Source organism: Haliaeetus albicilla, chromosome 13 (genome assembly GCF_947461875.1).
Source record: "Haliaeetus albicilla chromosome 13, bHalAlb1.1, whole genome shotgun sequence".
Lineage (NCBI taxonomy): Eukaryota > Metazoa > Chordata > Aves > Accipitriformes > Accipitridae > Haliaeetus > Haliaeetus albicilla.
Window position 1 is genome coordinate 613,165 of NC_091495.1, and position 16,311 is coordinate 629,475.

Here is a 16,311-nt window from a genome sequence, read left to right on the forward strand (position 1 = left end):
CAGGTAAACAGGCGGTACAACATGTATATGTGGGTACTTGTGTCTGCGCACACATGTCAGGGTGTACATGTGTGTTACAACAGGCGTTACAACACACAGATGGGTGTACTTGTGCCCGTGTACACATGTTAGGCTGTATATGTGTGTTACAAAATGCGCACAAGTGTATTTGTGCCCTTGTACACGTGTCAGCGTGCACACGCGTGTGACAACAGGTATTACACCACACGCGGGTGTACCTGTGCCCGTGTGCACACGCACAACTCACACATGACCTCACACAGACACAGGGTGCTGCATGTGCATACGTGCCTGTTGTTGTGCAAAACCTGCCGGCCCATGCACACTTGTGGCAGGCGTGTTTGAGCACATGTGTGTTCCTCAGGCTGCTCCTTTACACATGTGTGCACACACATGGTCTGTGTTCAGCCCTGCCAGTGCTTGCACACACGTGTGCACAAGTCGTTACATGGAGGATGGTGTTACACGCAGTGAGGACAGTGTCACGTGTGTAGTGTTACATGTATGCAGAAGACAGCCTTACATGTCAGATGGTTACACGCATGTTGCATGCAGAAGACCACATTGCATGCAGAACTATTACACATGCTGTGTAACAGGTGAGCCCACGCAGCATTATACATGTGTTACATGGAAAACCGTGGTGCGTGCATGGCTGTTACATGAAGAACAGTGTTGTGTGTGCAGGTAGACAGCACTACATGCCAGCAGCATTACACGTGCACACGGAGAAGACACGTGTGTGCCACTGGACTGTAGGTGGAGGGCTGTTGCACGCTTACACGCATCCACATGCAGAGCAGAGCGGTAGATGCTGTTACACAAGTGTGCACACAGGTGTTGAGCAGTGTTACATGCACACAGAGGCAGCGTCACACGGATGGTCTTTCACATGCATGGCGGAGAGCGTCACGGGTGGTGTTTCACGTGTGTGAACAATGGTGTTACGTGTATGACAGTGTTACACACGTGTTACACAGAATAAGGTTTCATGTGTTACACATGGATGACAGTGTTACAGACATGTTACACGTAAGACAACAGCATCACACGGTACACATGTAGGACAGTGCTAGACACACTAGACGTGCATGGCACCGTTATATACACGGTGTTACATGCATAAGAGCGTTACACCCGTGTTACATGCATAGGACAGCATGACACATGTTGCACACCAAAAACAGCATCACATGTGTGTTATGCACAGAGGATACAGTTACACATGTTACATATGACAGTGTTACACCGGGAGGACACAGTTACACCTGTGTTACACACATATAACTGTTACACAGGCGTTACACCCAGAGAACATGGTTACACCTGTGTTACACCCTCAGAGAATGTGATTACACCCATGTTACACATGTATGACACTGTTAGGCTGGTTTTACAACCCAAGGACATGCTTATACCCATGTTACACACATATGACAGCATTACCCAGGTGTTACACCTGTGTTACACACACGACAGCGTTACCCAGGGGTTACACCCTGAGGACACGCTTAGTCCCATGTTCCACACGTATGACAGCATTACCTGGGTGTTACACGCGTGTTACACACATATGACAGTGTTGCCCGGGTGTTACACCTGTGTTATGCACACATTACAGTGTTACTCGGGTGTTACACCTCGAGGACACGCTTACACCTGTGTTACACATGTATGACAGTGTTACCCGGGTGTTACACCTGTGTTCCACATGTATGACAGTGTTACCTGGGTGTTACACCCCAAGGACATGCTTGCACCCGTGTTACACCCGTGTTACACATGTATGACAGCGTTACCTGCGTGTTACACCCTGAGGACACGCTTACACCGGTGTTACACCGGTGTTACACCCGTATGACAGCGTTACCCGTCTGTTACACCCGTTACACACGCATGACAGCATTACACAGGTGTTACCCCCCGAGGACACGCTTACACCCGTGTTCCACGCGGTTCTCGGCATCGCCCGCGTGTTCCACACGCCCGTACACACGCCGGACGTCCCCGTGTGCCTCCCACGCGCCTCTGCCCGACCGCGTCACCGTCTGGCGGCGTCACCGTCACCCCCCCCTTCCCCCCCCCCCCCCGCCCTTCCTCCCCCCGGGGGCGGCTCCGCTGCGTCACCGGAACTCCTGACTCAACGGTCTGACCGGAACCGGCCGCCCCACGGCCGCCCCACGGCTGCCTGGTGAGCAGAGGTGCTGCCCCACAGACCCACTGGCTGCCCCACAGCAGCAGCCTGTGCCCCACGGCTGCCCCACAGCAGCACCCCCTGCCCCACATCGGCGCCCACCACCCCACAGCTGCCCCACACCCGAAGCTCCCTGTGCCTCAGTTTCCCCCCAGCCCAAGACCCCCCTCCTGGAGGGGGGGGAGATGCGACAGGACCGGGGACACGCATGTGACACACGTGTGACATGCATGTGGCCTGGCCTGGGAGGCCGTGACACGTGACAGTGCGTGGTGGTGGTTGTCACACGCGTGTGCGCCGGGTGTCAGGCACGGTTGTTCCCCAACCGGGTGTCATTGTGCGCGGGGTCACGTGGGGTCACACATGGGGTCACATGCGTGTCCAGTTGCATGTCCTGTGTCGGCCTGGGGGGGGTTGTACTTGTCACTCTGGGTGTCACCCGTCCTCATGTCACCCCACGTGTCCCCGTGTCACCCCGTGTCCCCATGTGTCCCCGCGTGTCTGGGTACCCCGGTGTCTCCATGTCACCCCATATCCTTGCGTGTCCCTGCGTGTTCTCTGTCCCCACATGTCTCCGTGTCCTCATGTGACCCTGGATCCCCGTGTCCTCACCTGCCCCCCTCCATGTCCCTGTGTCCCCCCGTGTCCTCCATCCATGCCACTGTCCCCATGTCCCCACGCGTGTCCGTGCCCTTCCTGCATCCCCGTGTCCCCACGTACCCTCCCTGTGTCCCCACGTGTCCCCACATGTCCCTATGTCCTCTCTCTGTCCCCGTGTCCCACTGCATGTCTGTGTCCCCGTGTGTCCCCCATGTCCCTATGTCCTCCCTCTGTCCCCGTGTTCCCATGTCCCCACGCGTGTCCGTGTCCCTGTGCCCCGTGCCCTCATGTCCGTGTCCCCGTGTGCGCTCTCTGTGTCCCCACATGTCCCCGTGCCCTCCCCGTGTCCCCACGCGTGTCCCTGTCTCCCTGCGTGCCTGTGTCCCCATGTCCCCGCGTGGCCCTGCCTGTGTCCCCACGTGCCCTCCCCGTGTACCTGTGTGTCCCTGCCTCCCCCCTGTGTCCCGTGTCCCCCCCATGTGCCACGTCCCTCCTGTGTCTTGTGTCCCCCCTCCCGCTTTCTGTGCCCCCCCGTGTGCCATGTCCCCTCCATGTCCCATGTACCCCCGTGTGTGTCCCCACCTCTCCCCTCAATGTCCCATGTCCCCCAATGTCCCCGTGTCCCCCATGTCCCCTGTTCCCCCCAAAATGTCCCTGTCCCCCCAATGTCCCTGTGTCCCCCCGTCCCCCCCAAATGTCCGCATGTCCCCCCATGTCCTCTGTCCCCCTGTGTCCTCCCCCAATGTCCCCTGTCCCCCCCATGTCCCCCATCTCCTCTGTCCTCCCCATGCCCCTGTGTCCCCTGTTCCCTCCCCAAATGTCCCGGTCCCATGTCCCCCCCCCAGTGTCCCCTGTCTCCCCATGTCCCTCCCCATCCCCCTGTGTCCCGTCCCCCCCCCCCCAAAATGTCCCCGTCCTGTGTCCCCCCCACACTGGGATCCCCCGCCCAGCACCGGCACCAAGCGATGTCACGGGCGTCCGGCTGACGTCACCGTCACCTCGCCGGGAAGGCGGCGGCGGCGGGTGGGGGGGGACAACCCACGCGGGCCCACCGCGGCAATGAGTCACCCCGTGTCACCCGTCCGCCACGCGGTGACGGGGACACGGGGACACCGGCAGAATCGTCGCACGCGGCGCCCGTGGCACACGCTGCCCCACACGGCACCGGGTAAGGGCCCCGCGGCACCGGCACCGGCACGCCGGGGGTCATGTGTGGGGCGGGGGGGTGTCATGCGTGTGGGGCTGTTGCGGGGGGGTTGCGTGTGCGACGGCGGTTGTCCGTGAGCGGGGTCACGCATGTGCGGTTGTGGGTCACCCAGTGTGGGGTACACGTGTGATTGTAGGTCTCATGTGTGCGGTTGCGGGTCACGCGTGTGCAGTTGTGGGACACATGTGTGCGGTTGTGGGTCGTGTGTGTGGTTGTAGGTCACCCAGTGTGGGTCATGCGTGTGCGGTTGTGGGTCACCCAGTATGGGGCACACGTGTGGTTGTAGGTCATGTGTGTGCGGTTGTGGGTCACCCAGTGTGGCTGTGGGTCATGCGTGTCGGTTGTGGGTCATGCGTGTGCGGTTGTAGGTCACATGTGCAATTGTAGGTCATGGATGTGTGGTTGTAGGTCACACATGTGCGGTTGTGGGTCACTCAGCGGGGGTCATGCATGTGCAGTTGTGGGTCACCCAGTGTGGCTGTGGGTCACGCATGTGCAGTTGTAGGTCACGTGTATGCGGTTGTAGGTCACATGTGTGCAGTTGTAGGTCATGTGTACGCGGTTGTGGGTCACCCAGTGTGGGTCATGCATGTGCAGTTGTAGGTCAGTCACGTGTGCGGTTGTGGGTCATGCGTGTGCAGTTGTGGGTCACGTGTGTGCGGCTGTGGGTCACATGTGGGGCTGTTGCGTGCAGTGGTTGTGGGGTGGGGAGGTTGCCTGTGCGATGGTGGTTCTGCGTGATCACGGCTCACGCGTGTGTGGTTGTGGGTCACGTGTGTCCCCCAGAGCCAGGGGCTGCGGAGGCATGTTCAGGCGGTTCCGTGTGGCCGTGGGTCATGTGAGGGGTGGCGCGTGTCACCATCACACGTGTAACCGTCACGCGTGTCACGGTTGTTTGATGGCGGGTCACGTGTCGGGGCGTGTTATTGCGTGTTGTGCGTGTAGCCATCACACTTGACGGTGTTTGGGTTGGGAACGGGGCAGGGACACGGGTGACACGGGGTGACACTGGTGACATGGTGACACAGGTGTGCGTGTGAGCCCATGGCACCCACCTGACACAGAGCGTCACGCGTGTCAGCCCGTGTCGCACCCGCCGTGTTGCGCGACGGCCCCGCGTGACGTGTGATGATGTCACGCGAGGGTGACGGCCGGGGAGGGTCGCGTGTGTGTCGAGTTGCCAGTGACATCATCATGAGCTGGGGGGGGCAGCTGTGATGTCACACGTGTGTTGTGCGTGTCACGGTGACACCGGGCGGGCGTTGTTTCCTTCAGTGCCTCTTTATGGGGCGGCCGTGGGGCAGTTGTGTATCGCGCCCCCCCCCGCCGCCTTCCCGTCAGCCGTCGCCTTCCCGCTCGCCGTGGGCGCTGTGGGGTTTCCCTCGGCCGCCCCCGCCCCACGGCTGCCCCACGGCTGCGTGTGTCACCCTCGTCCGCGTGTCCCCCCCGTCATGGGGCAGCCCCAGAATTCCCCCGTGGGGGCGGCCGGGATGGGCGCAGCTGGGGGGGGGGGGGCGTGGGGGAAGCCCCTGCCCCATAGCGGGGTGTCCTGCCCCCCAACCACCCCCCCAGGGCCTCCTGCCCCACAGCTGCTCCCCCAGGGCCTCCTGCCCCCCAACTGCCCCCCAAGTCCTTCTTGCCCCACATCTGCCCCCCAAGTGCCCCCTGCCCCACATCTGCCCCACAGCGGTTCCCCCCCAGGTCTCTGCCCCGCAGGGGGCGGGGCCCTGCCTTCCCCCACCCTCATTGGCCAGCACCGGCCTAAGCCCCTCCTTCCCATTGGTCACCCGGTAGGCTGAGCTAGAAGACGAATGGGAAAGATGATTGGCTGCCAGGCGAGGGGCGCCCTGTGATTGGCCGGATTCCTGGAGAGCGTCGCCGGATAGGTGAGGGGGCGTGGCCGAGACGAGGGGGCGGTGCCTCGGCGGGGGGTGGAGGCTGTGTCTTGCCTGAAACCCCGCCTACGTGGGGCACGTCATCTAAGTGCCCCGCCCACTTCCGCCCCACGTTGTTCCTGCTTCCCCCTCTCCCCGCCCCCTCCTGCCCCCCCGAGGCTGCCCCATAAGTGCCCCCCCGCCCCACAACTGCCCCATAACCGCCCCATAACCTCTCCCTCCCCCATAACTGCCCCATAACCACCCCCCTGCCCCATAACTGCCCCCTCGTGCCCCCTACCTGCCCCCCAACTCCCCCCCATGACCCCTAACCCCCCGTGACCCCCCGATCCCCGGTGCCCCCCCCCCCAACCCTCAATGCCCCCCCCAGGTTCCTTGACCCCCCCCGACCCCCCATGACCTCTGACCCCTTTGCCCCCCCCAGGTGTATGCGGCAGTGAGGGAGGGGCCGCCTCAGCCCAGCAGCCGCCCCCCCCCGCCCCCCCCCGGGGCTGCCCCTGACCCGCCCCCCGCGGGGGGGCCCGGGGGGAGCCAGCCCTCCGGCGCCCCAGGAGTGGTGAGTTGGGGGGGGCTGTGGGGCACTATGGGGGGCTGGGGGCTGGTTTGGGGGGCACTTTGGGGGGGCTATGGGTGGCATCTATGGGGCAGGTAGGGTGCCTGCCGTGGGGCAGCAGGTATCTATAGGGCAGGGAGTATCTATGGGGCAGAGGCTATCTATGGGGTGGGAGCTCTTTATGGGACTAGCAGGGGGCTATCTATGGGGCAGGGGGTATCTGTGGGGTGGGAGCTCTTTATGGGATGGGCAGGGAGTTGCTATGGGGCAAGGGATAGCTATGGGGCAGAGGTGCGTGAGGCTGACGTTCTGTGGTGCAGGCTGGATGCATCGCGCCGTGGAGCCGCTGGGGGGCCGGGCCGGACGGGACCCCTTCGCCGTGGGGAGCCTGGGCTGCGGCGGGGCCTGGGCCGCCTGCCCCCCCCGCCCCTGGCTGACCGGCACCAGGTACCCTGCCCCACACCGCCCCACGGGGACCCCCACGCTGCCCCACTGGGAGCCCCACTGCCCCAGACTGCCCCACGGGGACACCCACACTGCTCCACACTGCCCCACACCACCCCATGGGGACCCCCACTGCCCCACGGGGACCCCCACACTGCCCCATGGGGACCCCCCCACTGCCCCACAGGGTCCCTATATCCCCGGGGGTGTGTGTGTGTCCCTGTGCCCCACAGGGTGGGGGGTGGAATCCCCCCCATATCCTGGGGAGGGGGGTCCCTGTGCCCCAGAGGGGTCCCCCCCCACCCGGGGGTCCCCCTCACACCTCCCCGTGCCCCCCCCCAGGTGTTCTTCCAGCATCGGGCAGGCGCAGCTGCCCCCCCACCTCGCGCCCCCCCCCAGCGGCAATGGGGTCCCCTCCCACAAGCCCTACTTCCCCCCAGGGTAAGTGCTGACCCCCAAGTCTGTCCCCCCACCGCGGTGTCCCCAGGTGTCCCCCCCCAGTGTCCCCATGTCCATCCCCCCCCCCCAGTGTGTGTCCCCCGGCAGCCAGAGCCCATCCAGGACTGCTTGGAGGGGGGTGTCTCTGTGGGGCTGAGCCCCCTATGTCCGTCCCCCCCCCGACCCACATGTCCCCCTCCCTGACCCCTGTCCCCCCCCCGCAGTGTCCCCCCATGTCCCCTTGCCAGAGTCCACCCAGGGCTGGAGGGGACACACACACACGTCTATGGGGCTGAGCCCCCCATGTCCCTACCCAGGGGTGCGGGAGGGGGCACATCTATGGGGCTGAGCCCCCCCTGTCCCCCCCCCAGGCTGCTAGAGTACCCTGCAGGGCTGCATGGAGGGGACATCTATGGGGCTGAGCCCCCCACGTCCCCCCCCAGGGGTCCGGGGAGGGCACGTCTGTGGGGCTGAGCCCCCCCCTGACCCCCGTGTCCCCCCCAGGGCCCCCCCCCGGGCCCCCCCCGGGACGCTGGAGTCCCTGCAGGGCTGCGTGCGGGCGCTGCAGCCACAGCCCTGGGAACCGCCGGGGCCGATGGCCGAGGCCCCCCCGGAGCTGGAGGAACCCCCCAGCTGCTACCACAGCCCCGCTCGATGTCACCGAGGCCACCGCGGGGACATCGCCGCCCGCATCGGGCGCCTCCAGCAGGTGGGGACGCGGCGGAGGAGGGGGGACACACGGGGATGGGGGGACACAGGGTTGTGGCTGTGGCACCTACGGGGACGTCGGTGCTGGCGCCGGGTGACAGCAGCAAGTGGGGACAGTGGGGGACGTGAGGGGACAGTGGGGGACGTGAGGGGACAGCGGGGACGGGGCTCTGCGGCGCTGCCGCCGCGGCTGTGGCGCTGGCAGGGACGTGGGTGACACAGGGACACGGAAGGACACGTCGACAGGGGCTCAGGGGACACCCAGTGACACGGGGACAGAGGGACACGCAGGGCCGGGGGTGCAGGGGACACGGGGTGATGGTGCCAGCGCTGTCCCCTGCGTGGGTGACGTCCCCGTCAGTGGCACTGTCCCCTGTGTGGCTGCTGTCCCCTCTGTGGGTGACGTCCAGCGGTGGCTGTCCCCACGGTGGGCACCGTCCTCATGGTGGGTGACATCCCCGCGGTGGGTGACACGTGCCGGTCGCACTGTCCCCTCTGTGGGCGCTGTCCCCACGGTGGGTGACACCCGACAGTGGTGCCGTCCCTGTGGTGGGTGACATCCCACGGTGGGTGACACTTGGCAGTGGTGCTGTGTCCCCACAGTGAGTGACACCCGTTGGTGACACTGTAGCCTCCGTGGGTGCTGTCCCTGCCGTGGGTGACAGCCGGTGGTGGCATTGTAGTCTCTGTTGGTGCTGTCCCCATGGTGGGTGACACCCGGCGGTGGGTGACCCCTGTGGGTGTGACTGTCCCCAGGCCCAGCTCTGGAGCTTCCCCTCGGGCCCCGTGTCCCCCCCCCGGGCCAGGACCCTGCCCCCCCTCCAGCAGGTCTGGAGCCTGCTGCACCCCGAGGTGACACGGGGGGGGACACGCTGGGGGGACATGGGGGGGACGGGAGGGGCTGGGGGGAGGGGGATGGGACACTGGGAATGGGAATACTGGGAGCACTGGGGAAACTGGGAATGGAGGTACTGGGGAAACTGGGAATGGGGATACTGGGGGGCACTGGGAGTGGGGAAACTGGGAATGGGGACACTGGGGGCGCTGGGAATGGGGATCCAGGCGAAACCGGGAATGGAGATACTGGGGAAACTGGGAATGGGGACAGGGGACACTGGGGATGCTGGGAATGGAGATACTGGGGAACCTGGGAATGAGGACGGGGACACTGGGGATGCTGGGAATGGGGACAGGGGGCACTGGGGATGCTGGGAACAGAGATGCTCAGGGCACTGGGGATGCTAGGAATGGAGATACTGGGGAAACTGGGAATGGGGACAGGGGACACGGGGAATGCTGGGAATGGAGATGCTCAGGGCACTGGGGATGCTAGGAATGGAGATACTGGGGAAACTGGGAATGGGGACAGGGGACACGGGGAATGCTGGGAATGGAGATGCTCAGGGCACTGGGGGAACTGGGAATGGGGACAGGACACTGGGGGTACTGGGGATGCTGGCAATGGGGGTACTAGGGAAACTGAGAATGGGGATGCTGGGGAAACTGGGAATGCATATACTAGGGAAACTGGGGATGCTGGGAATAGAGACGCTCAGGGCACTGGGGAGACTGGGAATGGGGCCACTGGGAGTACTGGGACTGGAAGTCAGGCAGGACAACGGGGCTCCTGGGGGCCCTGGGAATGGGGGGGGACGGGGCCCCCCCTGACCCCCTTTCCCTCCCCGTGCCCCACCCCCCCAGAAGAGGAACTTCTCGGCCAAGCGGGGGTCGCAGCTGAAGCGGGGGGCTCCCCCCCCCGACCCCCCCGTGGTGCAGCCGGTGCCCCCCGCCCATCCCCCCCCGCCCCCCCCCGACGACCTGCCCAGCCCCCTCAAACGCAGGAGGAGCGGCAGCCCCGAGCAGGTGGGGGGGGGGGGGATTAAAGGGAGTCGGGGGGCCATTAAATGGGTCTGGGGGGGCTCCTGGTGGGTCTGGGGGGCATTAAAGGGGGCTGGGGGCACAAAAATGGGGTGGGGGGGTCATTAAAAGGGGTCTGAGGGGCACAAAAGGGGTCTGGGGGGGCATTCAGGGCATCGGGGGGGGTAAAATGGGGCTGGGGGGCCACAAAATGGGGAGAGCATAAAATGGGGGGGCATAAAATGGGTTGGGGGGGCATTAAATGGGGGGGGCTTTAAAGGGGGGCTGGGGGGGCACAAAATGGGGCTGGGGGGGATGAAATGGTTGGGGGGGGTCCAAATGGGGCTGGGGGGGGCACAAAATAGGGCTGGGGGGTGCGAAGTGATGGGGGGGCACCAAATGGGCCTGGGGGGGCACAGAAGGGGTCTGGGAGGGCACAGAATGGCGCTGGGAGGTAAAATAGGATGGGGGGGGCACAAAATGGGGGGGAGCGTAAAATGGGGGGGCATAAAATGGGTCGGGGGGCATTAAAGGGCTGGGGGGGGGTAAAATGGGGTTGGGGGTCAGCGGGGGCGGCCTGTCCCGTGACCGTCCCCTCGTCTGCAGGGGGGTGGCGGGGGGCAGCCCCCCCCCGGGCCTCCCCCGTTCCCGCTGCCCCAGGGGCTGTGGAATCCCCTCCCCGGGGACGCCTGGACGCCCCCCCGCCGCCTCGGGGCCACCCCGGAGAGACAGGTGGGGACAGCACGGGGACCCCCCCGTGTCCTTGTTGTGTCCCCCCCGCTCGTGTCCCTGTGTCCCCCCCGTGTCCCTGCCACCCCCCGTGTCCCTGTCCCCCCCAGTGCCCCCCACATCCCTGTTGTCCCCCCCACGTCCCTGTCCCCCCCACGTCCCTGTTGCCCCCCCGTGTCCCTGTCCCCCCCAGCCCCCCCATGTCCCTGTCCCCCCATCCCTGTTGTCCCCCCATGTCCCCCTGTGTCTCTGCCCCCCCGCGTCCCTGTCCCCCCCCAGTCCCCCTCTATGTCCCTGTCCCCCCCCCCACGTCCCCATCACTCCCCCCTCCACTGACACACGTGTCCCCCCTTCCTTCTCCTTCCACAGGAGCAGCGGAACCTGGTGGCCCACCCCTTCCCCCCCCCCCCCGCCCGCTTTCGGGGCCCCCCCCCCCACCTCCGCCCCCCCCTCGCCCACCCCCGGCGCCCCCCGGCCCGGGTCCCGGCCCCCTCGGAAGTGACCTTAGGGACAGCAGGGCTGGCCGGGTGCCCCCCCCCCCCAGCCTCTCACCAGCACCCATCGCCTGCGTGCCTTACGCCCCCCGGGCGCCCCCCCGGCCCCCCACCACCAGCACCCTGCCCCGGGGGGGGGACGGACCCCGCAGCGTGAGTGGGGACGGGGACAAAGGGGGGGGATGGGGGGGGGACAGGGGGACAGAGCTGGGGGGGCTGGGGGGGGACAAGGGGAGGACAGGGGGACAAGGCGGGGGACAAGGACTGGGAGGGGAGGGGACATGGGGACAAGGGGGGTACAGGGATGGGGACGGGGGGACAGGGACGTGGGGGACAGGGACTTGGGGGGGATGACAGGGATTGGGGGGGGACACATAGGGATTTGGGGGGGGTCCCAGGGACAGGGGACATCCTGGTCCCCAGGGTTGGTGGCTGGTGGGGCGGGGGGGGCTGACCGATCGCGGGGGACCCCCCCACCCCGAGGGTCTCTCTCGGGGGGGTGTCGTGTTGTCCTGTCCATCCCCCCCCCCCAAAAAAAAATCTCCCCACAGGCTCCCGACCGCTACCAACCTCCGGAGCCACCGGGGCGGGGGGGGTGAGCGGGGGGGTCCCCGCTCCCCACGCTCCCCCCAACCTCCCCTGCTGCCCCCCCCCAGACCCCCACCCCTCCCTCTCCTGGCTGAAGGAGGCGGGGGGGGACCCCTTGGACGACATCCTTTTCGGGGGGCCGCCCAAGGCGGGGGGGGCCGATCCCCCTTTGGGGGGTTCCCCGGGATCCTTCCCGGACCCCACCACCACCAGCACGGCGGGGGGGGGGCCGCACCCCCTTTGAGGGGGGTCCCCCTTCCCCCCAAACCCCCCCTTTCCGCTGCCCTTACTCCCAGAAGGAGGAAGAGGAGGAGGAGGAGGAAGAAACCCACCACCATCAAACGCCCCCCCCCGATTTCTGGTTGGGGACCCCCCCCCGTCCTCCCCCCCCCCGCCCTCGAGGGTCCCCCCGATACCTCAGGAACCTCCCCCGCCCCCCCCTTCCACCAGCCCCCCCAATTTCTTCGGGGGTCGCCTATCCAAAGAGCGTCCCCCCCCCTCCTCCTCCTCCTCTTCCTCCTCCTCCTCCTCCCCCCCCTCCCGCTGCCGCCGCCGCCGCCCCCCCCCCCTCCTCCTCCTCCTCCTCCTCCTCCTCCTCCTCCCCCCCCCCCGCCTTCCCCGGGGGTCCCCCCTCGCCTTTTTGATTTCGGGGCCCCCCCTTTAGACGATCAATTCGAAGAACCCCCCGAATTTGCAAAAATTCTACCCGATGGTTTGGCCAACATTATGAAGATGTTGGACGAATCTATTCGGCAAGAGGAGGACGAGGGGGGGGTTGCCATCTTGCCCCCCCCCCCCGACCCCCCCGCAACCCCCTCCCCCCCCCCCCTCCTCCTCCTCCTCCTCCTCCGGTCCCCCCCCCTCCTTCCCAGCCCCCCTCCCCTCGCCCGTCCCAAAGCGCCGCCATTCGGGGGTCCCCAAGGTCAGGACCCCCCCGACCCCCCCCGACTTTATCCCTTCGGCAAACGGGACGAACCCAAACCCGTCGCGTTTTTCAAATCTTTAACGACCCCTTTAGAAGGGCAAAAAACGGGGGGGCATAAAACGGGGATTCCGAAAACTCCTCCGTCCCCTTCTTCGACCCCCCAACTCGCTACCTCATCGCCCGGCTGGGTGCCCCCCCCTCAAATTTATCGCGACGAAGCCCCCCCGGCCCCCCGGACCGAATCGGAGGCGTTGGAGGAGATCAGTCGAGCCTGCGAGACCTTGGCGGAACAAGCGGGACGTCACGTTCCGGCCCCCCCCCCCTTCTCCGATTCCAACGACACCCCCTAAATTAGGGGGGCGACGTTATCGAAGACCCCCCCCCCGGCACCGAGATCTTCGCCGGGCCCCCCCCCGGCGACGACACCATCGAAAAGAACGTGATCGTCCCGTTTTGGCTACCCTCGATTTACAAAGTTCCGGAGTGCAAGAAAAAGGAGGACCCCCCCGGCTTGAAACCAAGGGAGGGGGGGGTCCCCCGAATCCTTCTAACCCCCCCCAGCCCCCCCCCCCGGCTTTTGTCAGCTCCGCCGACCTCCTGAAGTTGCGGTCCTTGGGGGAGGGCCCCCCCAAAGAGCTGAAGATTCGCTTGATCAAGGTGGAAAGCGGCGCCGGGGGGGGGCGCCGGGGGGGGGGACACCTTCATCGCTTCCGAGGTGGAGGAGCCCCGAGGTCCCCCCCTCGCCCAACTCACCATCCGCCACAGCGCCGCCGAGGTCGTCCGCGCCAGCAAGTCAGTTTGGGGGGGGTCCCCTGGAATTTTGGGGGGGGTTGGAAGGGGTTTGGGGGTTCATATGGGGAAGGGGGTTTGGAGGGGGGTTTGGTGGGGGTTGGAAGGGGTTTGGGGGGAGTGTGGGGGGGTTGAGTGGGGGCTTGGGGGGTTGTATAGGGGTTTGGGGGTTCATATGGGGATGGGGGGTTGGAGGGGGGTTTGGTGGGGGTTGGAAGGGGTTTGGGGGGTTGAGTGGGGGCTTGGGGGGTTGTATAGGGGTTTGGGGGTTCATATGCGAATGGGGGGTTGGAGGGGGTTGGGGGGTTGAGTGGGGGTTTGGTGTTTATATGGGGATGGGGTGGGGGGTTGGAAGGGGTTTGGGGGTTCATATGGGGATGGGGGGGTTGGATGGGGGTACAGGGGCTCCTATAGGGACGTGGGGCTTTGCGCGGGGCTTTTCCCCCTTGCAGGGGGCCTGTGGCCACCCTCCCCGTCCCCTCTGTACCCTCCGTCCCCCCCCGTCCCCCCGGTCCCTGACGCCCGCTCTCCGCAGGCAGGCGCGGGTGAAGGGCCCCTTCAGGGAGTCGTACCTCTCCCCTGCCCAGTCGGTCAAACCCCACATCGACTCCCAGGAGAAGCTGCCCCGGGACAAGCTCAACCCCCCCACACCCAGCATCTACGTGAGTCCCCCCGCACCCTCGTTGGTCCGCTGCGCGATCCTCCTCTTGCTGATTGGTCTGCTGGTGGGATCCTCCTCTTGCTGATTGGTCCGCCGGCGGGGGTCCTGGCACATCCCCCCTGCTGATTGGCCTGCGGGAAGGGTCCTAGGGCATCCCCCTGCGGGTCCGGGGGCATCCTTGCCCCTGATTGGTCTCCTGGAGGGATCCCCTCTTGCTGATTGGTCTGCTGGCAGGATCCTCCTCGTGCTGATTGGTCCACCAGCAGGGGTCCCGGGCCATCCCCCCTGCTGATTGGCCTGTGGGAAGGGTCCTAGGGCATCCCCCTGCAGGTCCAGAGGTGTCCTTGCCCATGATTGGTCTGCTGGAGGGGTCCCCTCTTGCTGATTGGCTTGCTGGCAGGGTCCCCTCTTGCCAATTGGTGCACCAGCAGGAGTCACGAGGTGTCCCCCCTTGCTGATTGGCTTGTGGGAGGGACCCTGGAGCATCCCACATGCTGATTGGCCCGCTGGCAGGTTCCCTCCCTGCTGATTGGCCCACTGGTGGGGTTTCTCCCCTCTAATTGGCTAGCTGGTAGGGGTCATGCGGCACCCACCCTGCTGATTGGTCCACTGGCAAAGGTCCCAGGATGTCCTGCCAGCTGATTGGCTGTGGGGTCCCCTCCTGCTGATTGGCTCACCAGCAGGGGTCACAGGGGATGCCCCTGCTGATTGGCCGGCAGGTGGGAGGATTCCCCCAGGGAATCCCCATGCTGAGTAGTCCCTGCTGCTGATTGGCTGGAGGGCCAGGGAATCCCAATCCTGACTGGCTGACGGCAGGGGTATTCCCTGGGACATCCCTGTCCTGACTGGCTAGCAAGCCAGGGCATCTCTGTTGTGATTGGCCAGCAGGTGGGGGTATTCCCCAGGGCATCCCCATCCTGATTGGCTGGTGGGTAGGGGCATTCCCCAAGGGACCCCCATGCTGATTGGCCCACAAGAGCAACCCCGCTGCTGATTGGCTGGTTGGGCAGGTTGCGGGGGTTCTTGCCCAATGGGTCTGTGGGCGGGGTGGCTGGTCTCTGATTGGTCTGTGGGTGGGTCTGCTGGCATCCCATTGGTCTGTGGGCAGGGCTGCCAGTCTCTGATTGGTCTGTGGATGGGGCTGCCAGTCTATGATGGGTCTGTGGGCGGGTCTGCTGATCTGTGATTGGTCCGTGGTTGGTGCTGCCAACCTTCGATTGGTCCGCGGGTGGGACGGCTGGTCTCTGATGGGTCCGTGGGCGGGCCTGCCGACCTCCGATTGGTTGGTGGGCGGTGCTGTCGGTCTCTGATTGGCCCCTGCTGTCCCCGCCCCAGCTGGAGAGCAAGCGGGACGCCTTCTCCCCCGTCCTGCTCCAGTTCTGCACCGACCCCAAGAACCCCATCACCGTCATCCGCGGGCTGGCCGGCTCCCTCCGCCTCAGTGAGTCACCTGACGCGACACGCCCCCGCGACACGCCCCCCCACCGCCGCGCCCCATAGTGACAACCCCAACCCCCATGGGGGCACCCATGCACCCCATAGAGGCACCCCCACCCCATAGGGGTACCCCCACCCCACGGGGGCACCCCAAACCCCCATAGGGGTACCCCCAACCTATAGGGGCACCTGCACACCCATAGGGGCACCCCCACCCTATAGAGACACCCCAACCCCATAGGAGCACACTATAGCCCCGTAGGGGCACCCCAAGCCCCCACAGGGACACCCACACACCCCATAGGGGCACCCCAAGCTCCCATAGGGGCACCCACACCCTGGGGGGAGAACCTCAACTTCACAGGGGGACCCACACACCCTATAGGGGCACCCCAACCCCATAGGAGGACCCACACACCCTATAGAACATGCCCCCAATCCCTATAGGACCCTCTCAGCCCCATAGCCCCCCCCTCAATCCCTCACCCCCAAGACCTGGGGCTGTTCAGCACCAAGACATGGGTGCAGCCCTCTCCCCAGCCCTGTCCCTATCCTGGTCCCCATGGGAGCCCTCCTATCCCTATAGGACCCCCCCATAGGACCCCCAACCCCTATAGAACACCCCAAACCCTGTAGGACCCCCATAGCCCCCCCCCCCCAATAACTCCTCCCCCCAGACCTGGGGCCTTTCACCACCAAGGCACGGGTGCAGCCTTATCCCCAGCGCTCTCCCCATGGGAGCCATCCTATCCCTATAGGACCCCCCCCATG

General features: G+C 65.7%; 1 protein-coding gene across 1 annotated transcript in view; it reads left to right on the forward strand.

The window, feature by feature from the left end:
- The window catches only part of KDM6B (lysine demethylase 6B), a 28,552-nt gene that overhangs the window by 5,166 nt on the left and 7,075 nt on the right, over positions 1–16,311 (forward strand). Inside the window, 14 exon segments of the mRNA XM_069801307.1 lie at positions 5,817–5,908; positions 6,342–6,473; positions 6,791–6,917; positions 7,257–7,355; positions 7,857–8,061; positions 8,817–8,912; positions 9,762–9,923; positions 10,524–10,649; positions 11,016–11,293; positions 11,692–12,535; positions 12,747–13,319; positions 13,321–13,445; positions 13,978–14,104; positions 15,439–15,544. Coding sequence (XP_069657408.1) covers positions 6,796–6,917; positions 7,257–7,355; positions 7,857–8,061; positions 8,817–8,912; positions 9,762–9,923; positions 10,524–10,649; positions 11,016–11,293; positions 11,692–12,535; positions 12,747–13,319; positions 13,321–13,445; positions 13,978–14,104; positions 15,439–15,544 — 2,863 coding nt within the window. The 5' untranslated portion in view covers positions 5,817–5,908; positions 6,342–6,473; positions 6,791–6,795.